Below are 23,797 nucleotides of genomic sequence, written 5' to 3'. Positions count from 1 at the left end.
CTACTCATTTCAGCCTCTTTTAGTCCTACAGTGGAAGACATTATCATGTAAGAACATTTGCGTTCGCCTTGGTACCTACAGCACACCCATAGCAAATAAACACCAGTAGAAACATTTATTTGTATTTGTATTTTTATTTTGGCATTTCTTTGTTTGCATTTATATTAAGCAAAGTGCATCTTATTTAATTTTTTCTCATCAACACATTGCACAATACATAAATAATGATGCATATAAAACGTCTTCATATTTACAAGTAATAATATATTTATATATAACATAAAATACATTTTCGCTTTTTATTTTACTTTAATTAAATCTTAGAGTAATTTGTCATATTAAACAAGTTAATTGGGGTTTGTTTGTCTCTTCTTTTTTCTTTAAACATCTTAATTTTTTAACCTTTGTCTTCTGAAAAAAGGATTGGTAAGGGCTAGTCCGTGTCCTCGGTTCACTCCTAGGAAGAGGAGGGAGAGGAAGGTTAATCCATAATCCATTGCCTCTATCGGTTGTTGAATATAACCTCCAACCAACAGGGGCAGCTACTAATAAACTGTCTTGTGTAGCACTGGCCCCAGCCCTTCACAAAGCTGATCTGTACAGTAAACCCAGTCCTCGGCTGCTGTGTGAACTCGTGATCATTAGGCCTCTGCAGGCTGTCTGCCTTCTCAAAGTCAAAGGCCTTTATGGAGAAGCCAGGGAACACTTTATGCACCAGTAAAGTCCGCGAGTCGGGATTGTCCAGTGTGGCCGACTTGATAAAGATGGGGTAGCAGCTGCGGTTGTACACCCACACCCCGTCGGGCTCGCGACTCAGCTGGATGCCATAACCGATCTTGGTCCGCACCATTTGAACCAGCGTGCTCTTGTTGTCAGAGCTGAGCTGGCCCAGGCAGAAGCCGTTCCCCTGAGGTAGGTCGTAGAAGATGTCCAAGGAGGGCTCCTGGACAGAGTAGAGGCGCCCCACGCGTGTCTTCTCCTCCCAGTACGCAACCACACACCAGTGGGATCTGTCACCCGACTCCTGTAGAGCTTGGGAATCTATGAGAGAGAGAGAGAGAGAGAGAGAGAGAGAGAGAGAGAGAGAGAGAGAGAGAGAGAGAGAGAGAGAATGGTTACAACACTGGACTGAAGATACAACAGTTTAAAATCTGTAATTCAGAAGGAAAGATGATAGGACAGATGAGGATAGAGGGATAAAAGGAGAGATGAGGGTAAAGGATAGAGGGGGATAGAGGGGAAGCAGACTGGCCAAGATTGACTTCCATTAGTGAGTCAACAGGAAAACAAATCTGGCTTTTTACCAGCATGGTGATGCAGTGGCTGAGAGCTGGGAGAGGAATTCCTATCAACAACTACTCAATAAAAGTCTTAAAAAGTCATGATACTTGGAGATAAAAGACAAACAAAACTGTTTTACTACTTCCAACTCTGACTAAATACTGTATAGACATTTCACAATATGTTCAACTACAAAGCCCTATGACTCAAAAGTACAATCAATATCACAGTGCACAAAGGAAACACGTTACTTCGGCTGCCAAATACCGCTTGTTGCATCCTTAATTTCACAATCCATCCAAGAAAACAGTACAGGAATTTCTGGAATTCGCACAAGAAAAGCAACCAGCCCAAAACACTAGGACACACACACACGTGCACACGCACACAGCCATCCAAACCCTGTTTATACAAGCCTTAATGGTTATCTTTGGTCTGGAGCCTTGTATTTTCCTTACAGGCCGACTAACAATGTGCTGGCGTCAAGTGGACGGTAAATCTGTCCTAATCATTGATTTATGGCCGTTCCCTCATTCTACCAGAGGAAATTATAAGTAATAGGTTTAATATTCAAGAGAGGGGAACCATGAAGAAATTTGGCCTATCTTTGAAAGGCAGTATAAAACCATGCTAGGACAAGGGCTGTGTCTTGAATGTCCCCCTATTCCCTCTATAGTACACTACCTTTGGTAGTCAAAGGTATTGTACTATAGGGAATAGGGTGCCATTTGCGAGGCAGACTATGAGAGCTGCTCTCCTCTCCACTCTGCGCATAGGAATGGGTTTGATTAAAGGAGAGGAGAGAGAGGGGGGCAATAAAACACACAGCAATGAGAAGCAGCAGTGACCAGAAAGCCCGTTATACTACAGCTACAAAGAACTATAACTCAAAAGTCTTCATTCCACAGTACATGAGGTAAAGAAGTTCCTTTAGTGGAAAACTAAGTGGTCTTCTGAAGAAAGGCACATAAAAAGCTGTAAATGGACAACAACGGCAGCTATGTGACTGGTTGAAAAGCTACGCCGCTCAGAAGGTCTAGAGTTTCCCCCGAGCGTAAAGAGTGTAGCGTTCAGCTCTGGTTTCCCTCCGACCCCCTTAGCGTGCCTCCCGTCTCTCTCCCTATCCCTGCCTCCATATCTCTATCCCACAGAAACCTGATTCCTAGGCAGGGGAGGGGGAGTCAGCCAGGCAGAGAGGGAGAGGAGAGAAAGAGAGAGAGAGAAAGAGCAAAGGAAAAAGTGGGCTTTTTTCACAACTTTACTTTTGCATCTCAACTTCCTCTCAATCCTTATACCGCCATGGCCTAATTACAAACAAAACTATAAAGTATAAACTGCAGAGGACCGACAGTAAACTATTTACACAGACACACACAAAGACACACACACACACTCAGCAATTATTCAGTGTTGTAGCCTATCCTCTGAGAAAGTCAGACATTCAATGGTTAAAAGTTAACTAGGAAAAAGAAAAAACCTGGAACAGAGCCTCCTCACAGACATTTTGCTCCACCCCAATCCATCCCCCCTCTCTCCAATCCTTTCATCTTTCTGGGCCGGCCGAGTGTACCCAGTAATTTGGCCAGCAACCCCGTCAGAGGAACCAGAGCCGAAGCAGAGCAGAGAGAACTGTCCAGTTATGTTAATGGGGAAGTATCTTAGTCAGCATCCCTTTTGACAAGAGCCCTGGTCAAAAGTAGTGCACTATATAGGGAAAAGGGTGCCATTTTGGATGCAGCCACAGTCTGGTCTGGCCTCCTCAGGCTGCTCTGCTACACTACAGGCATGTTATTAACTCAGCATCCAGGCTGCGACTGAAATGGCACCCTATTTACTACTTTTTACTAGGGTCCATTTGGTCCTGGTCAAAGGTAGTGCACTATATAGGGCAGGGCGGTCCAACCCTGTTCCTGAAGAGCTACCGTCCTGTAGGTGTTCAATCCAATCCTAGTGGTAACTAACCTGATTCAGCTTATCAACCAGCTAATTATTCAAATCAGGTGCGCTAGATTAGGGTTGGAGTGAAAACCTCCAGGACGGTAGCTCTCCAGGAACAGGGTTGGAGAGACCTGGTATAGGGAATAGGGTGCCTTTTCGGACGCAGCCCCTGACCTCATGAAGAACTAGTGAAAACAAGGAAAGGACAACACTAGGGAGGGGAAAACATTTCTTCCATAAAATGATTGGCTGTTCGTGGGCCGTTCTCTTTGAAGTCAGCCAATGTAAGGCTGAGGGGAATTATTGTAAATCCACCCAGCTAGCTCCCCAGCTATTAGGGACAACGTTTGTATTTACATTTTCTCAAACCGACTGAAGAGAAAAGACTGAGAAAGGAGGCATAAAGGGTGAGGAGGCCGCTCCTATGTGCTTGTCTGTGTGTGTGTGTGTGCTTGTTCGTGTGTGTGCCATCTTAAAGGCCTCAACGTTAATATTCTCATTGTTCCTTGGATGTGAGTGACTCGAGGCAAAGCTCTTAGAGCTCACCTGTGGGCTGTGCTCTCTACTCTTTCCCTCGCTCTCTCTCCCACACTACCCCCCCACACACACCCCCTTTCCTCTGTTTTTTATACCTGAAAGAGAGAGAGACAGAGAGAGAGCGAGAGACTGGGCTGGCTGGCGTCGGAGGTCATTACACGGCTGCTTGTCTGAGCCTGTCATCACAGCCTGAAACCACCGAGGTATTCATCACACGACTACACACACTACAGAGACAGAGGGAGGGAGGGACTAGAGAGAAAGAGAGGTAGAGAGAGATAAATAAAAGAGCCCCTACTCCTGCGGTTCTGTTTCCTAGTCAAACACACACACACACACACACACTTTACAAGTGAACACAAAAGTGAACCCACACTTCACAGTCCTGCCACCATAGAAATACAATTACAACACTATTATCTATCTCTGTGCCTGCTGTCACTGACTACAGTACAACCCAGGGAAAACCCACAGGGAAAGTATGTGGCTGTCCAGCTAACTATCAGTCCCAGGGCTCTCTATGTATCAGTCTAAACTATGTCACCCTGCAGGGTCAGACACTTCCCTTCCATCCCTCCCGCTGTCTGGCCGTCTTTCAGTGCATTGTCGTGACGATGACGGTGGCAGCTGAGGGCCTATTTTAACGTGGCTTGCTGCCTGTCGGGCGGGAGGGCTGGTGGACAGACGGCCACTATAATGACAGCATTAGAATGCATTCCATTCCAAAGTAACAGTGTTAGATAAGAGCATTAATGATCTGAGGGCTGGAACACCGAGAGACAGGGAGAGGGGCCAAGCCTCTAGTACATAGCCATGACAAAGTATGCCTAAAACCGTCCAACACACACTGTTATAACACAACTACTAAGCTATAGTTAACCATAACAGACTATTACAACATTGCTACTAAGCTACAGTTAACCATAATACAGCCATGACAAGGTTACAGCTAAAACCAACCAACTACTAAGCATCAGTTGACCGTAACAAGCTACAGTTGTTAAACCATAATAACCACAAACACTCTGTAACAGTAAGACAGAGCAGCTAAGGTTAGCAACACAATATAGAGACAGTCTACAGTAATGATTAACAGCTAAAATTGTGCTAGCTAACACCCTTAACAGACTGTTGCAAGTTGCTACCACAAGCAAAAACATAGCTAAGGCAGTGCAGTGACACTAAGGCTAACTGACTAACAGGGAGTTTGAAAGCCTGCCTCCGTTTGTGGGGCACACACACAGCCTAGTCCTGAGAGGAGTGTGTTCACAGCTTGTTCTGACAACCAGCGGGCTCACACGAAATGAAGAGAAATGGCACTACACACAGAGAGACTTGGCTGAGCCTCGCAGCGCACACACGGAGTTCCTAACACACACATGCCCTTTACATGGCAATCATACTACTCACAACCAGGTTTAAACACATTCACATTTCTCTCACGCATTAGGAGAACACATCTGCTAACACAAGAGCAAGCCTATGGACCTCCAGCAGAGCGTGTGTGTGGGTGTGAGAGAGGTGTGTGAGAAAGAGGGCCTCCCTCTCTCTCTCTCAGCCCTCTTTCTCTCCCTATCTCTCAGTTCTCTCTCCCATGGGGCTGTGGTTGTTTCCCCGTGTTGCATATATGCAGACTATGTCTAATTCCCCTCTGTCTGTCTGGCGCTGTGACACAGTGGCTGTAGTGCTGTCTATATGTACGCACAGCCAGGGTTTTTGGCAGACAGACAGGCAGACAGACAAACACACACACAGGGAGAGAGGCAGACAGGGACTGCCGTCAGTATGACTGGACCAGAGACAGGCAGATGAATTACAGCCCTGAGCTCCGGCCGGTGGCAGCCCTCCTTTCCTCCCTCCTTCTTCCAGACTGTAGGGCAGGCTCTGCTCTGGGCCTGGGTGGGACATTCCAAACCCCGCCAACACCAGAGCACTGTTTCCACTTACTCTCCCTCCCTCTCTTTCTCTCTCCACCACTCTCTCTTGCAGCAGAGCAGAGTACAGCTCCCTCCTTTTTTTCACCCTCTCTCTGTGCGTGCTGTTTTTGTTGTCGTAGGCTGGCGTCATTTCAAACGGGTCGGTCTGAGGGGTACAGAGTGGAACAGAGAGGGAGCAAGGTACGTTACCCACTCCTCCCTCCTCTTCTACCCCACCACTCCACTCCAACAAAAATCAACGATATACTCTGAAAGACAACGTATGTGTCCCAAATGACACCCTATTCCCTATATAGTAAAGTTGTGCACTATATAGGGAGTAGGTTGCCATTTGGGACACAGCCAAATACTGTGTGGCTGTCTCAAGTCCCCGCCTATCTACATGAAGATTACTAGGCTAGGCTGGCTGCTGCCATCTGCTCCAAGGCTCTTTGTTTGGCCTGTTGTTTTCTGGGCCAGCCTCTGTTCTTATAGACTCAGGTAGATGGTCTGGAATAATGTCAATACATACTCAGGCTAGGTAATGGACTTGTTTTAGCCTGGTTTAAACCATCAATCTTTACAAAACCACAAGCTCATGGACCTACGTTAAACACTAAAAATACAAGATTACAAGCTAGTAGTAGAGGCATACAGGTCTATCACCAAGGAGAATGGAGAAAAGGAAGCTCTCTCTTTCACAACTCTGAAAGAAGCATGTTCTTTCAGTCCTCCAACAATGTGAAACATTTAGCTCCATTTCACAGGGAAGCAGACAGGCCTCCCTCTTCAACCCCCACCCCCTGTGGATCCCCATAGCCTTCTAATGGCTCCTTGTTTTACAGTCCACGGTAGCCAGCTGTAGCTGAGACTATTGGGCAGCGGAGGAAGAGAGGGGGGACGGGAGAGAGAGACTGGAGACAGCGAGCAGAGCAGTCTGGAAAAGTTAATGATTAATTCTGTCTGACTCCACACTCCGATCATTACTATTTCTGGATGTCTACACAAACACACACACTGTGAGACACACACGCGTGTACGCACGCACGCACACACACACACACACCGACTCGGTACTGGTACCCTGTGTATATAGCCAAGTTATCGTTACTCACTGTGTATTTATTCCTTGTGTTATTCTTTTTCAATAATTTCAATTTTTTTCTCTCTGTATAGTTGGGAAGGGCCCGTAAGTAAGCATTTCACTGTTAGTCTACACCTGTTGTTTACGGAGCGTGTGACAAATAAAATTTGATTTGAGGCACATACAAACATACACACACACCACGGGAGGCTGCTGAGGGGAGGACGGCTCATAATAATGGCTGGAATGGAGTGAATGGAATGGAATCAAGCATGCGGAAACCATGTATTTGATGCATTTGATACAATTTCACTGATTCCGCTCCAGCCATTACCACAAGCCCATACTCTCCAAATAAGGTGCCACCAACCACCTGTGACACACAGAAGCATTTTGTTATTTTTTCGCTTGCTGTTTAACCTTCAAATGTGAGTACACACTATCAACATTGGTAAATACAGAGAAGACACCTGAGAATGAGTTCTTATTTATCCTGACTTTGTCCCAAATGGCACCCTATTTTCTCTCTCTCTCCCTCCCTCCCTCCCTCGACATGAAGGGAGGAGGCGTCTTTGTCTTTCATTCATAGTCTCAACACCCTGCTCAGCCTGGGGCAAGTCTATTTCAGGGGTCACAGGTCATTACAATACATTATTTTGTTCTCTGTGTTCTCTTCTCTTCTGCTGCCTGCCTGGCCTCCTCTGTCTCGGTCTGTCTCTTCCTCTGTTTGACTACAGCTGAACTGCCTTTAATGAAAGGAAAGGCTGCATACTTTGTCAATCTTAAAACGATCTAGTAGACTGGTACGTATTGATTTATAAGCAAACACACAACACAAGTGACCTTTTAGTTCCTTTAGTTCTTATAAATGTGTCTTTGTTCTATGTCTTGTGCAAATATACAAAACAATTTATCACAACACACAAGGGATCAACTATTCTGACTATAGGAGACATTCAGTGCTTGAGCGGTGGAGTCACGTCAGTATAGTACAGTCACTGGAAGGAATGGTCCAGCTAGCCTACTGACATAATTATAGGACCATAACTTAATAATAATAATAATAATACAGAGGCTCGGCTAGATCCAAGAAGAATACGGTTCTCACACTCACAGGCCAGAAGACTGGCCAAACACACATACACACAGACACGCGCACACACAGACACTCTGTAAAAGCTCTCGAGAGGCTCCAGGGCGGGGCATGCAGAGTTATTACCCTTCTATAAATGTTATCTTTTTCCTGAGGCATCAGCCCTTCTGACAGCAGCACAATCTCAAGAGGCATTCCCTCCCCAGAAATTAGCCAAGGTAAACTCTAGCCAGTCTAAACACAACAGAGGAGGAGAGGACTGGCTCTACTGACCTACGGCTGGGGAGAGAGAGAGAGGTAGAGAGAAGAGAGAGGGCGAGAGAGAGAGGGGGAGTGAGAGAGAGGACATGAGTGTCAGAGAGAGTGACATCAGTGCTAGTATGGCTGTTCTTGAGAAAGAGAGAGAGAGAGAGAGAGAGGAGAGAGAGAGAAATAACATAAGTGTTGCTTTGTTTGCTAGGCCCTGTTCTGTCCCCATAGGATGCCAATGAAGGGGGAAACTGCTAATTAGGGAAGAAGCATTACATAACAGGGAAGATGTCAGCAGCTCTTTCCTCCAGTCCAGGAAGTCTGTCCATATATACATACTGACCCAATTCGCAGGAAGGGGACATGAGTGGCTGCACATACACAGAGGGGGGGAACATGTAGCTAGTGCTTCTAACTTATTTATCAATCTGAACAAATGCGTACAACAAAACAAAAAATAACTAGTACACACAAACAACAGGGACACATCTCAGAGATGGAACTAGGACCCTGCTTTTGTCATTACTCCACAGGCCAACCCAGAGGTCACTTATGTGATGATCACAGGAATTTCATTTTACTTCCTGAATTGACTGGATTGAAATGGGGGGGGGGGGGGACTAACCCATCGCCCGGCACCTTCCTAGTTCCTATACCCCACAGCCCCAGTCACAATACCCCTGGCCTTCCCTTTCTACCCCGGTCCAGGCTGGTTAACTGATTTATTATTCCAACACTACATCATTTGTGAGGCAGGGAGGTGCACCCATCCTGCCCTCCTCTGGCCCCCCTCCTCCGGCCTAGATGTCCCTGAGCGACAGAGTAAGCAAACACTACAGGGTGGAAAAGCAGGAGATGGTGCTGGGGCGGGAGGGAGGCATGCAGAAAGGCAGAAATGATGATGTCATCATGGGTCCTTCACCCCACCACAGAGCTGCCAAGAGCAGGGCTTGACTAGAACCCTGTCCCTCTGACACCGCTGTAGCGACACAGACTGAACAACAGGCAGCATTGTTCTACATCAGGATGTCAGGGATCTCCGTGGGAACCAAAACGGCGCCAGGCTACGCTGCCACAGCAACGACCATAGCGCTGGTGACAGAGCCATCATATTACAGGGAGTGCTGTCTGTCTGTCATGCAGACAGGCAAGGGTGCTTGTACCCGGACATCTGCTGTAACCAACCAGCTTTACTGACTGATTACACATGAATGGTCTGGCTGGCCGTGGTTGGAAATAGTAGAAAGAGGAGAGAGAGCACGTTGCACAGAAATCTCTCTCTACCGCTCTCTCCCTCCACCTCTCTCTCTGTGGCTAGGGGACTGGTGGTGGTGAAAAAACACACCAGGGAGAAGGAATGTTCCCCTCTCTTTTGATCATCTTCATACAATGAGTTATGTGAAAAGCCGCTGCCTTCGAGCCGCTGAGGCCAAACAATGGCCACCTTGTTCCCTGCCGGCCTCCCACCAACTCTCTCTCAGAACCCTACACAGCTACATAAGCAAGGCAGAGCCCACCCTAACCTTTCACTCTTCTCTGCCTGCCCAGAGGTAAAACTCTAGGCCAACCCGTCACTTCTTCACTCTGCCCAAAGGTAAAACTCTAAAAAAAGAAACAACCCAGAGAAAAACTCTCTACCCAGGAAAAACTCTCTCTCTCACACAACTACAGGCAGGGCCTTTCACTAACTTCACTCGGCCTGGCCAGAGGTAGGACTCTGTCAACTCTGTTCGGTGCCCCTCGAGCCTAGAGCAAAGGAATCTGACTGGACTGGAGGAGGAAACGTTGAGGGTAATAAATATAGTTGAGGTTAGGGTTGGAGATGGGGAGTGGAGCCTTACAGAACAGTCACAGAGTGGGTTTGTGTGATTTCCTGGGGGCCCAGCCTGAGCCTGTAGCATTTACTACTAATGTGTAGAGAGCCTGAACTAAACTAAATGCCTGGCCATGTAGAGTAACTGGACTGTTTTTCCTCTTCTATCCTCCCCCTCTCTCTCTCACAGTTTTTCAGATTCATGCACCATAATGACAGTGGGTGGGGAACCGTGTACGGCCAGAACCAAATTAACTCCCCGCCCGCCAAGAGAACTCCTTGGCCGCAGCTCTTGGAGAGGAAGTGGAAAGTAATGAAAGTTCCTCGCTCAGTGCAGCTCAGTCAACTGAGAAACACACAGATCGCCTTCCAAATGGCACCCTATTCCCTGTATAGTGCACTACATTTGACCAGAGCCCTATGCGGTCAAAGTAGTGCACCCTAAAGGGAAAAGGGTGCCATTTGAGACGCAACCACCGAGGAGAGGGCTGTTTTGAAATTACAGAGAGAGAGAGAACTGCTTCTCCTTTGACCATGCCTTTTCCCCTCTCTGCAAGTAAGAAAAACAAAGGAGAGAAATAAAATAAGTTTGGGGATTGAACTGAAAAGCTAGAGAAGGTTGAAGTCAAGATGTTTGGCCATTTGATTAATCAGGGATCTCTCTAAACTGTGACGAACTGGGTGTTCTGTTCAGCCTAACTCTCTCTTTCTTTCTTTCTTTTTACTGACTGACTGTCTTTAATGTTTGCTTTCCATTCAGAGGAGGCCACCCTCATCTCCCTCCCTGTTCATTGCCTTTTCCTCAAACACATTAGGTAATTTCCTGTGACTGCCTGCCCTTTCCTTCTCTGTTAACCCAAACAAGACAGGAATTGAACTAAGGGGGGACTGTAGACTGTGGCTGCTCTGTTGGAGCTGTTCTCTGAAGGGGTTCACCTCCACCACCTCACCTCTCATAGTGGGGCCAGGGGACAATAAGGAGCTAGCTAACAATGCAGAGACTGAGAATGTGGCATAGGGTGAAAGGACTGAGAGAGGAGAGGTGTAGGCTGTAAGACTTAAACATTGAAGATAAGACGGAAAGAGAAAAGGAACAGAGTACAAAGAGACAGGCTCCTACAGCCTGGGTCAGTCACTGGTCTTCACGGTCAACTTGATGGTAGGAAGAAGAAACCCAATTGTAATGTTACCAGAGTCACCTAGTTTACACCTTATGTTAAGTGGCCAGTAACCAGTTCAGAGGGGCTAGTGGCTGGGTTCGCTAGCTAACAGTTTAATAATATACTTCGACCTAAATGTAACTTGCTGAGAAGAGGAAGCTAGGCTAGTGCCTGTGTGACAGTAGGCCGCCATCCAGTGTGTGTGTGTGTGTGCGTGTGTGTGCCCCGTCAGCCAGACAGTCTATGTCCCTGTGTGGGTCATTCTATCCCATCGTCTGACGGCCAAGGCCGTGGCCTGTCACACATACACACACACACGAACAGTGTGCCTGTCAGCTCAGCGCCACCACAGCAGAGCAGTGAGCCAGAAGGATCCTGTTACACCAGGCACTCTGGGGTCACTCCTAGCCGGCACCAGCCAGGCATGCCACCTCCGGCTTTGAACCCGACCCCCACCACTACTCACACGCACAGGGACAGAGCCCCAGCCACTCACGACATGGACCCATAGAATATAGAGGAGATACAACACCTAACCCCCCTCCAACTCTGTCGCCCACAGACAAAGTCATATAGCCTCCCAGCACTCAATCGCGCAGTGCACCAAGGACAGGAGATAGATACAACACCTCGCCCCCTGTGACCTGACTGTGCCCCCTCCACCCCCCAAGTCTCATTCACCCACAGGAGATACAGTACATACAACACCTAACGCTTTCCTCACCCCCACCTCACCGCCATCACCGCATCTGGGCCAGCCTCAAGCACCCCACCTTCTTCTCATCACCCCCTGGTCCCGACCCTTGGCGCCCACCCCAATGTACACACTATGAATCACCAATAGTACCTATACCATTACTATACTATATAGCACTTTGTGACATCTGCTGATGTAAAAAGGGCTTTATAAATCAATTTGATTGATTACAATACCACCACCCACTCTGCAAGGTCCCTCTCCGCATCCACATACAAATATTTTAATACAACAAATACAACAATCGCAAACTAAACACAAAGCCCACCCTGACCGGGGTAAGGGACCTGTCTGTGCCAGGAAAAGACCCATGAGTAGGAGGAGGAGGAACTGGAGCAGAGAGAAAGGGGCCAACATATACAAAAGAACAGACCCACTACTATGGCCAAATTCTGGTCTCTGTCCATCCCGGACTCGTGACCCTCTGTCCCAGCCTCAGGTCCAATCCTGGCCCAGCCCCGGGCCACGGCCAGTCTCTCCGGTCATCCCTGGCTCTCCTCCCTTTGCTCCACTCAGATGACGTGCTAGAGGAGGCTTTCATGCTCCTAGTCTGGCAGGCAGCCTAGTTCGCATTTGTGCTTGTCACTGTCACATTGAGGTTAACTCCTTAATAACCCTGCTTTCCAGGACCACAGAAGGCCGAGGTTAGGGACAGGGACGAGTCTGGGGCTAGGGGCCTCCCACCAGAATATAATCCTAACCAGAGCAGACCAGTTACAGTAACTAGCCTGTCTTCCTCCCACCAGATAATCTAGACCAGACCAGAGCACTAGTCTGTCTCACTATATAATCCTGATCCTGAGCCGACCAGACCAGACCATAATCAGGCAAAGGGGGAGGGGGGGGGAAGAGAGAGAGAGAGAGAGAGAGAGATAGAGATAGAGAGAGAAAGATCTGCTATTGCTCTTTTCCCCCATTGTTTTTTCTCTTGATCGTTTCAAGTATTTAATATTTTGTCAATATCTAGAACCTTAACTGCAGATGGTTGCAAAATCATTTTTTATTTTTTTTATTTAGGAATATAAAAGCTTAATGTGTTAGATACTTAGGCTTAGGTAATCTTCTTAGAATGTCATATTCCAATTTCAATAGGCTGTGTACTGTATGTGTGTATATAACAGCAGTACCATCCTCCTCCCACCCTCTTTCTTCTGTAAATAAGTCGAGAGCGCAACATAAAAAGCAGACCATCTCCATCATCCCTCCCTCTTCTTCTGTAAATACGTCTGGGTAGCAACATAAAAAGGGCAACGAGAGTGAATTAAAAGGTCAACATGGAGCCTCCGGGAGGGGCATGTTTCTTTTGTGAGAGCCCCGGGGGGAGCACAGTTTTCTTCCCTTGCCAGAGAAATCAAATCCTTGGCTCCAGGCGCCCGGGCCCTTTCCTCCTTCACTCCCTGCCGCCCCCCTCCCCTCCCCTCACTGAGCCCCATTCACTAAGGCTGGCCGGCCTGCATTGGCTCAGCCAGGAAGGAAAACAGGGGAGGGGTGCATGCCTGAGGGAGAAGAAGAGGGGGAGGGAGGGGAGGTGAGGGGATTAGCTAGTTAGACTCCAGTCTACGATTTCACAGTTTGCACTGGGGTTCTAAAAAACAGGCTAAAAACCTCTCCACAACAGAGACAGAGAGCTGCACTTTTCTGTTTCTGGAGGCTTTGTTTGCTCTGTGTTTATACACTCAGCCAGACAGCCAGCCCAGCTCACAATCTGAGTCCCCAATCTAAAAAGCCCCTATCTGGAGACCATTGACCCTCCCCCTCCTCCCTCCGTCCCTCCCAGCCAACACCCGCTCCTCTCCTAAACAAAGGAGGGGGAAGAAAAATAGGCAGTGAGCGAGCTAAGCACCCCGACCAACCAACATAAAAAAAACTTTAAAGTCTCTGTAATGAGAAACATCTGAACGAGAGAGAGAAAGCACAGCTGAATTCTTTATTTTCTTCCCTCTTTCTTTTACCCATAAACACCGTGTTATCTGCTTGCCTCTGGATGGATGGCGGGATGGAGAGAGACGCGAGAAAGGTGGTATAGCCTACAGGATTATAGGAGAAAATGTAAGACTTAGAGGCTGTCCAAAAACACCTCCCTCCCTCAGGTACAGAATATGTTATTATTACCAGAGAGAGAGAGAGAGCAGTAACACAGGTTAAGGCTAGCAGACCTCCCCTGCTAGCTGAGTGCATTGTGTTCAGAATAACATGGACTCAACCCCATGACCAGTCAACCTTAACCAACCCTCTAAGCAGCTTGCATGTCTGTGTTCATGTTCCCATGGAGGATATAGTATTGATAGGGCTTCATCCAGCTTTAGATGTTGTGGCCCCTTGCAGGTATACTGATGACATGATTATCGCCTCACAAAATGTATATACACACACACACACCGTAACATCTCAGCTCAGATCCTCATCAAAGGCAAAATCAAGAAGAGCGCAAACACACACAATATACAGCGCTCTCTAAAGCAAACAGCCCTATTTTCTGTTTGGATTACATTAAACAAAACAGCATGAGGGAAAATGAAAGGCGGTAAAGAGCGCTTGTTCAATGAGCCGGGAGGATTTTATGTGGATCTCTAGAAACACTCCTCCCTTCTTTTATTACAGCGAAGAGGGGAAGTAGGGGCCCCTCCAACTAGCCACTGCATCATGACAGAAAGAGAGAGGGAGGATGGGAGGGAGGGAGAGAGAAAAATAAAAACCATGGGCTTGCGTCTTACCTGAGAGCCCCACAGGGGCCGAGTAGGTAGTTCCTCCAGTCTCAGTGGATGAAGGACCCGAGTCTAGAGAATCTGAACAAAGAGAGAAGGAGAGAGAGAGAGAGAGAGAGAGAGAGAGAGAGAGAGAGAGAGGAAGTGTGTGTGTGTTAGAATGAGAGATCAACCACAGTGTGAGCAGAGAGAGCAGCTGTGAGAAGCTGTCAATCACACAGTGAAATCAATTCCTAATGAAGACACTGGACCACTGAGCTCTGGGAGTCACTCAGTCAGTTCAGACAGCTAGCCAGGAGCACCACTAATAACCTCACAGATCCACACACACAGCTCACTCCTACAAACTCACTACCTCACTGCACTTCTGTCTGGTGAAATTACCTCAAATATACCAGTATTAGATACATCATTTTTGTAGTTTGTCATTTTTTGTAATCATACAGTATTTGCGACTGAACCTTTGGTAGCACAATAATATGACACAAAACAAAATAGATCAGATTCTTAACATGCTAGTTAGTGGATAGTAACATCATGAAAGTTGGCGATATCTCGAAGACACATCAAGTCTTAGCAGCCCTTCATCGACAGAGTATGAATAGTACTGACTACTAATGTGGGAGGCCTGCCCTGTGACGGCCTTCAACACTAGCCACCACTAATCCCATAATCCTCAGCAGTCTTTACTCAGTGAGACAACTAGAGCGGCCATGTTGGTGGAGAGAGAGGGAGAGAGAGAGACATAGCGGGGGGGGGGGGGGGGGGGGCTGGCAGAGGCTCTGACGACAGGCTCTGGCAGGTCTCGACACACACACACACAGCACTTAAAACACACAGCAGCGCCCCTGCTCTGCTCCTTCTCCCAGTCCCAACACCGTAAAACCAACCAAGACTCCCAACACAATCACATTTTCCTTTTTCCTCCAACTTTCTAAAAGGCCCAGAATAAATAAATGCCTGGCTTGGAGGGAAAAGAGGCGTTGACTTGAAAAACATGTCTGCCTCCACTGTAGCCTAGCACTACTTCACTTATCAGAGCCTGGTTGCGTCCCAAAATGGCACCCTATTCACTATATAGTGCACTACCTTTGACTAGAGCCCTATGGGACTCCCTATGGGCCCTGGTCAATAGTGCACTACATAGGGAATAGGGTGCTATTTGGGACACTGTCAGACCTAGTCTCTAATAGGAATATACAGTTTAGCAGGATACACTCCATCAAACCCAAAACAATGAGCGAAACAGGAAATAGCCCCAGCCTTGAAAACTGTGTACAGCGCATTTTCTTAATAGCATACTAGCCGACAGAGGAAACTCTCGCTCCCTCTCTTCTCCTCCTCGGTCTCCCCCCGTCCCTGCTAAGATTAACCCCCTGTGTTCTTGTGGTGGTGCCACCAAAAGGAGTTGTAGCAGCGAGGGAGACGGGTATTACACTTCAATGTAATAACTTTTCTATGTAGTATTATTATCTGTCTATAAGACTACTACTGATGAATCGGTCTGTGTGAGCCAGTCATGAATCTGTTCCAATATGTGGACTGTGACTCTGTTAAGTCTCAGCCTCCATAGGATCAAAAGGACTCTGTCAAAACGGTACTGTGGTCAACCTAACGAGATACAGGGCCACGGTCAAGCAGCCTGCCTCTCTTTCATGGCTGTCCAGGCTGCAGGCCTGGTTTCCTGGGCACGGTTCACCACAGTACCGGGGCTGAGGTGGAGCTAGTCCAGACCCAAGACCTGGAAGAACTACTGAGAGAGAGAGATGGAGAGCGGTGTAGATAGAAAGTCACGGGGATGGAGCGTAAAACAAATAGAAACAGAAAATGTGGATGAAGAGTGTGGGAAAGAGGAAAGATGTGAACAGAGTGATTTAAAGTAAGTGACAGAGAGAGAGAGGCAGGCAGCTAGCGTTTTACGACGGCAGCTTTGATATTGACCAATTTTTGGCAGTATGGAGAGAGACACGTCCATCTGATTCCTGTTCCTTAAAGAACTTCTCTCTCTGTCCTTCTCTCCCTCACTCTCCCTCTCTCACACACACACACACACACACTCTCCTGTTCAGATTTACGCATGCAGCAACAGAAATTGAAACACATACCGCTGACTCCCCTTTGATGTTTTTTATAGCCGAATTATTATACCATAAACTTCAGACATTGGAATCATCAATACACTACTAAGCCCTCATTATTGACTGACTATTGATCATCTGTTGCTCATGTCCTGTAGGTAAACTATCCACATACACACTCAGACTTGCAGTGCCTCTGACGTGGCAGTTAGTCTATTGAACTTGGCCCGCGACCGACCAGCTCCTACCTGGGTCCAGTGAAGACTGTCTGTCTACCTTCCTGTCTGTCTCTCGAGTGGATCCTTGTCCCCATTGTACATGGCTGGTTCTGCTGGTCAAGGACGCAAGCCTTACAACATCATGCTCCTAACCCCAGGGGAGCCAAAGTTTGCATACACACACAGTACAACCCAAGGCCAGGCAGAGAAGAAAAAATGTTCTACTACACACCTATACCTCTCATAATCCATAATATATGTGTTATATATGCAGGTACACACTGTACTAGCACTCCACCATGGGGTATTCCTCCTATTGTGGAGTGATGAGGCAGGACATTGCTATGCAGACCAGACCACCATGTAATCCAGTAAGATGTTAGCATGGTAATGTGGCCTGTGAAACAAATTGTGGTGAAGAGTCAGAGGACTAAATAGAGCTGGAGTGGACACACACACAAGGACGTGCACACAGACACACGGAAGAGGAGAGGAGTCAGAGCCTATATAGAGTGGGAGGACTGGATGACTGACAGCTCCCTTGGCCCAGAGGGAATTCCCATGTCTGTCTGTCAGGCATCTCATCTGTCCTCTACATCCAGGCTCAGTGTGTGTGTGTGTGTGTGTGTGTGTGTGTGTGTGTGTGCGCGTGCTATCGGTGTGTGTGTGTGTGCATCCGTGTGAGTCTCTCTCCCTACCCTCTGCAGCCCAGCCACGCTCCACTCTATTGTCCTATTAATATCTGTCCTCTCTCACACTCTTTAGTTTCCCTCTCTCTCGACTATATTAACATCCACTGAACCCTCGAAGAATCGCAGCTGCACATGACTTCCTCTCTTTTCTTTCCCTATGTTCAATGAAAGACACTTTCTCCTTCTCTGCTGCTGCTGTTGGGGAAACTTCTGCTGCTTCCTGCTCTATTGTTTCACTGGGCTTTTCTCTTTCTGTTTTCCTCCGTCTTTCTTTCTTCTTTCCTCCTTACCACAACCAGATGAGAGACTAGAGTGTGTGTGTGTGTGTGTGTGTGTGTGTGTGTGTGTGTGTGTGTGTGTCGTTCTCTCATTGGGGACATGGCGTATTCGTCCACATCACTCACTAAGAAGCGGCACTCCAAAAAGAGCTGCGGAAGTGTAGTAAACGGTTAATGGAGCCCTACAAGCATCCTCACAGGAAGCTGCCTCCCAAACGATGTCTTCCTACCCAGCGCTGATCCAGCCCCATTAGCAATGATGTCCCTGGGACCCTATTCCCTATATAGTGGACCATAAAAATAAAAATAAAGTAAACAGTAGTGTACAATATAGGGAATAGGGTGGTATTTGGAACGTCCCCGGAACGTTCACTCTGTGCGGCCTGATCGGAGCATGCAGGAAACCCAAAAACTGTCTGATTCATAAAAGGAGTGACTCACTCACAGCCGCCGCCAAAACACTTCAACTCACGACCTCGTCCTTGCTTAACTAAACATTGTCTCTTCATTCTCTATCTATTAAATGATGAACATGTTTCTAATGGTTTCACTTCAATCTTTAACATACACATAAAATCTATCTGACCAAAGTAGAGCAGGCTATAAGGATTCATTCCATATCAGGCATGGATGAGACCCATGATAGCCTACAGCAGCAACACACACAGCATTTCATTAACTCCCAACTTCCCTTTTTTGGCAGACATTTCCTTCTAAAATGGCTCACAGACTAAACCACAGGCCTGCATACACACACAAGAGCTCCAAACATACACACATGTGACACTCCCAAATCCTCAGCTGTAATCTACAGTCAGATTAATTAAACAGATAAAACATGGCTCCAGAAATCTTTGTCTTTTTCCCTTGTGTGATCCACATTTCCCCCCAAACTCTCCCTTCACTGCAGATGCCACCACCCCCTCACTCACGCACGCACATACACAACGCGTGTGTCTTGCGTGTGTGTGTGTGATTATTTTGTGTAACCTCCTTGCGTGTGTCTCCTCTCTCTCTCTCTCCTCTGCTGCCAATGCTGTTTATCTGTCCTGCCAGGTCACCCCCTCCAGCCAAAAGTTTGTGCAGACAGACAACCACTACAGAGCTGGTGCCAGCCTGGAATGGGCCCTGGCCTTGGCTACCTGCCATTCTATTACAGGGCCCTGATCTGCACTGGGCTGCATTGCGCGGGCAGGCATACCACTCTCAGTCTGACTACCATCATAAATCAAAACAGAGAAGGGAGCATTTCCATATACACAGAACAGAACTCAATGCACCTAATAGTGTGAATGACTGAGTTAGTATGAGACTTCCTTTTCACTAGTGTCATAATAACATGTTGTTTAGAAATTACTAGGCAAAAGTATAATGTTGTTGTCATAACTTATGTTTAACTTATAAGTTATAAGCCTATAATATGCCTTTTAGTTTTTACAAATGGAATATAACTATAATTTTCATTGAAATGAAGTGGAAACAACATTGATTAAACCAGTGTGTGCCCAGTGGGTATGCTCATTGGAAAAATACAAACACAACCAGAAACCTCAACATATGTAGCCTACATTCAAGAGAGAAACATTCATGAAAAACTACTTTTTTTTTATTTTTTAAGTAATAATAAAACTCACCGGGTGGTTTAAGAAGGTCCATTGGATATCGGGAATAAGGCGGAGGGGGAGACTCTGAAAATGAAAAGAAAGAAGGCATTAGAAAAAGGGTCCAGGGGAAGATAGAAACTTATGATAACAGTTTGCATTCTTTTTGAAAACTGTTTGTGTTAGCAGTGAGGGTTGGAGGCACGGCAGGCAGCAAGGCTGCGATTGCCTTGATATCTGGTGGAGATAAACAGGGGGCGCCTGGCGCCAGCCTCCAGGCAGCTATCTGACTAGGCTCCGACTCAGGCTGTAGGAGATACGGGTCTCTTCTGGCTCACAACAGAACAGGACACTCCAGTCGCAATCTCTGCCGGGCTGGCTGCAAGCAAACTAACTTGGTCTAGACTGACTGTCAAATACACATGATAGTCTACATGAAAGGCTAGGACATTTAAAATAGTTGAACATTGTGTAGGTCTGTCTTGTGTGTTATATTAGTAGTAGTCCTGACATGAAAACATGATAATGTTCAATCAAATTACTTTCAACTATATTTTTTTATGAGACAGTGGGAGAACTTGGGAAACCACATTTAACATGTGTAGGCCATGCATTCAGTATAAAAAACATAATATAAACATCTAGGCCTATTTGAATTCTTTATAAGCTTTTCCATTTAGATTTTAAAGCAAAAACAGATCTATAAATACAATACCTAGGCCAAGCTTTGCCAAACCAATAAAGAGACTACATAATATAAAATACTGCATATTATAAATTAATAAGGACATCATGTAATTACAATTGCGTTGATCTTTGTAATCTCTGCATTACCTGTGAGGAGTCATTCAAAGCAAATATATATTTTTATTGTATCCCAGATAGATAAATAATAAAATGAGGGACCTCTGCCATATGGACAGATGTGATGCTGCTAAAACTGTTCTAACGTCACACCAACTAAGTCTGACCTGTGCTATTGCAATAGACACCACCTGTAATTGTGTCAACATGTCTGGCAAAGTGACATGCCAATCAATTTACCCACATATAATATATAATAGTGAAACAGATAGACCATGCCTATAATTTGCAATCAATGATTGTTTTTTTTAAACACATTAACGGTCCGTGTATATTAACTTACCGAGTTCACAAAGTCTGCTCATGTGGTGAGGATTGCAGCAAACAAGTTCTGGGTTACTTTTCCCATAGGATTCACAGCAAGATAGCCTTTTTAATTCCGAGCAATGCCTGAGGTCCGACCACCGAAACACTTTGTAGAGCAGCAAGGGGAGGGAATAAGACTGCTGACCCAGTTTGGTGTCCACTTTGCTGGGTAGGAGCAGGCAGGGGCTCCGCGCACCCCCCTTTGACTCCACCGCTTGCAAGAGCCCCTCTAATTGTTTGTCTTTTATTTTTTTCAGTATCGAGTGGGTCAGGGCTTTCAATTCAGCCTCCGTTCCGACGCTAGTTTTTCCGGCAACCTTCGTCGATTTACCCATACAGCAACCCCCGGATCCATGCGTTCGTGTATCCGCCTCCCCCTCGCCCTCGACGGGCGCACGGCTCCTCCAGAGTCGCCGGACGAGCCCCGTTCGTTTGGTCCTAAACATGCGGGACGAAAAGAGGGTTTCCCGGCTAAAAAACGAGCATGATGTCCGCAAATCATGAAGATTCCGGGATCCGAGTCCAGGCAACGACAAGCAGCCTGAGATATTATTATGTAGAAACTGGGAGGTGGAGAAGCAAAGAAAATCTGTAGCATACGCCAGTCTAATTTTCTAAAAACTAAACCCCACAAAAAAAATTCAAGGCTCCTGCCGTGATAGTAACCTTCTCTGTAAAGAGAAATTAACCATCACCTATTACTATAATAATCCTACTAATATGCAGCTATATCGAAATATAAACATTTATATCAATGTAGGAACGCTGAGCATCTAGAATACAAAATAGCAGCATAGAGAATTTGTTACAATGTAGAGCTAGTCTACTGTGAACATTAAATGCTACATTCGTTCCATTCCATCAGTATGCTATGTATAAAGAAAAAACATTCTAACATTACTTTGCGCATATGGTTATGAGTTGGCTTTTTATGGTACTCTGAGCCAGTAGGCTAAATAGCCTGGTAAAATACTAGAATTATATATCCATGAAAAAAACGAAGCTCGCCCGTTTTCTTTAGAAAAATAATAATCCACACAACCCTTGATCCGATAGCAAAAAGGCTTTAACAAAGGCGGGTGTCTATGTTTTATCCCTTATCTTCTAAATATCATAACCGTCTGCACATGATGTGATCTTCAGTATAGATTTAGACGTTACGAGAGAACGAAATGATCCTCCAAACAGATCCAAAGCGATTGAGCAAATCCAAAACTGGAGCCGCTGAAGTGCCAGACAGAAATCTACCCCGAGTAGAGTAGTTGCGTTTCCAATTGAATACTGAACAGAGTCTTGGTTATGTTCCGTTTTACAATAATTACCTATAGCCTATATTTCTAAATATCCCTTGATAAATTAATCCAGCCACTTTTTGAATGAAGTTTCTGTAGTCTGAGGAATAAAGTGAGTTGAGTTTGACAAAGAAGTGATGCGATCTTCAGAAAAGGTCTGCGAATGACGCGAATAGCTCAAGTGCCCTTGCCTTCTCTCACTCGCTATCTCTTTCTGACTCTGTGCTCTTAGCTGTGTCTCCAGTGCGCATTGGCGCGCCCCGTCACGTGGTTGTCTAGACACCCTGTCGCTTAAAAAAAAAAGATTGTGTTGCGCAAACAAGAGATCAAGTAGCTTACGTACAGAGAAATCGTTTGGGGGAGGAAAAGTTTCATTTTCCAAAAGTTGCAAAGTAACACAATTTAAAAACATGGCGAAACGTGTGGAGCTAGAATGGCTATTTTACTATATAAATGAAACACACTCTCGCTCTGAAAGAGAGATAAGGGTTGCCTCAGCGTAATATTTGACCAAACATTATTTGTTTGACCTTTTATTTACTTTGCCCATATGATCACATTAATGCAGTAGGCCTAAATATGAATAGGCTAACTATGATTGACGTTGATCACAATAGTAGGCTAATGAGAATAATAAGAATAACAACACTAATAATAAGAATAACACAACACATAATAAGTGTTGGTGTTATAATAATAACAATTAGGCTACAACCATATTGTTATTGTTATTAGGCTATTATTATTATTATTAGGTTTCCCTTTCATGGTGGGTAACTTAGTTGCATGTCTCTGAACCTTTTTCCCCTGAATGGTCTCAACGAACTACTGCCTCCCTCTGGTCAAATAGTTATTTCCCTGTGAAATACATCTGATGTAGGTTACCTACTTATTTATTACACATTAGGCTACTCATGGACAAGTTCACTGATGTTGTACAAAACGTTTTGTTGTATTTTTTCTTTGGTTGTCCATCCTGTTCATGTCAGAGACTGGTGACTGTTGCCAATCAACAGACTATAGGCCTACAGTAGTAGTTTACTAGTCACAGTTTGTCTGAGTAGGCTACTTCAACAAACCATTAACATAAACTAATCCTCTGGACTGGAGCACCACCATATGAAATAGGTTTCCTGGCCCATTGGGCTACTGTAGGGTATCTTTCTTGTGTAACTTTTCCTGTTGATACAATCAGCCTGATAGTGTAGACTAATAGGGCTCCGACCATCTGATTAAATATAGCTAAATTAATTTAGAAAATAGACCAAAGATAACCTAATTGTAAAACATCATCCAAATAACAGAATAAATAGAATACAACTTCTTTATCTATTCATTGACATAGATGGTTGAAGTAAATGTTCTGAAGAATAGCCTACTTGGGTGTGGGAAGGAGACAGAAGACCACCTTACCTCTCCAAAGTCTACAAACCTCCACCAAAAGGAATGATAACATATGACCCTTTAAAATGACTCGGTGCTGTACAGACAGGTCTGTCTCTGACTCGGTCTGTGTGTGAGTAAATTGAAGAATGCCATCCGCTGTAGCCTAATTGTGTCCTAGACGTAAGGGGAGGCAGGCAGGCAGGCAGCAGTAGCCTACTATGTTAATGTGGGTGCCAGTCAGGCAAGGCAGTGAGTGTCGCTGCAGGGCAGTGGGATGGGGTGGATGATGGTAATGATGATGGGATATGTGTGTTCTGTTCAGGATGGCAGGCGCCGACAGTCAATGGCTCAGTCTCATTGTTCCACAGATTTCCCACTGGCGCCGCACAACAGTTTAAGCTCAACCAACAGCAGCAGCACGCAACATATTTAAGGTAGTCAAAGTAATCTACACTGAAAACAACCGCTGTTCAGAACATAAAGAGTTTGTAGAATCCATTTTGTCTCTCTGTGTAATGAAAGTGGATTCACACAGCCTACAGGAAGTAT

At 45.9% G+C, this 23,797-nt stretch overlaps 1 protein-coding gene across 2 annotated transcripts; it reads right to left on the bottom strand.

The window, feature by feature from the left end:
- Positions 1-120: 120 nt before the first annotated feature.
- smad7 (SMAD family member 7) lies at positions 121-22,084 on the bottom strand. 2 transcript variants are annotated; one of them, XM_084159965.1, is made up of 4 exons: positions 20,548-22,084; positions 19,434-19,487; positions 14,543-14,614; positions 121-1,041 (listed from the first exon to the last, which is right to left on the bottom strand). In XM_084159965.1, exons 1-4 carry the CDS (start codon positions 21,014-21,016, stop codon positions 503-505), a joined length of 1,134 nt encoding a protein of 377 aa, XP_084016091.1. In that variant the 5' UTR covers positions 21,017-22,084; the 3' UTR covers positions 121-502. The 2 variants fall into 2 exon arrangements, with proteins under 2 accessions (XP_084016091.1, XP_084016090.1); XM_084159964.1 differs by lacking the exon at positions 14,543-14,614 and having other exon boundaries at positions 20,548-22,072.
- Between the last annotated feature and the right edge of the window lie 1,713 nt (positions 22,085-23,797).

This window comes from Coregonus lavaretus (assembly GCF_964263955.1).
Source record: "Coregonus lavaretus genome assembly, chromosome: 4".
In the NCBI taxonomy this organism is placed as follows: Eukaryota; Metazoa; Chordata; class Actinopteri; order Salmoniformes; family Salmonidae; genus Coregonus; species Coregonus lavaretus.
This window is presented reverse-complemented; position numbering and strand designations above follow the sequence as displayed.

Bases quoted from the DNA above. Each gene is read 5' to 3' on its own strand.
- smad7 (XM_084159965.1), bottom strand. From the start codon at position 21,016: ATGTTTAGGACCAAACGAACGGGGCTCGTCCGGCGACTCTGGAGGAGC. The intron at 14,615-19,433 runs GTGAGTTTTATT...CTCTTTGTTCAG, and splicing joins GGACCTTCTTAAACCACCCG to ATTCTCTAGACTCGGGTCCT. The intron at 1,042-14,542 runs GTAAGACGCAAG...TCTCTCTCATAG, and splicing joins GGCCCCTGTGGGGCTCTCAG to ATTCCCAAGCTCTACAGGAG.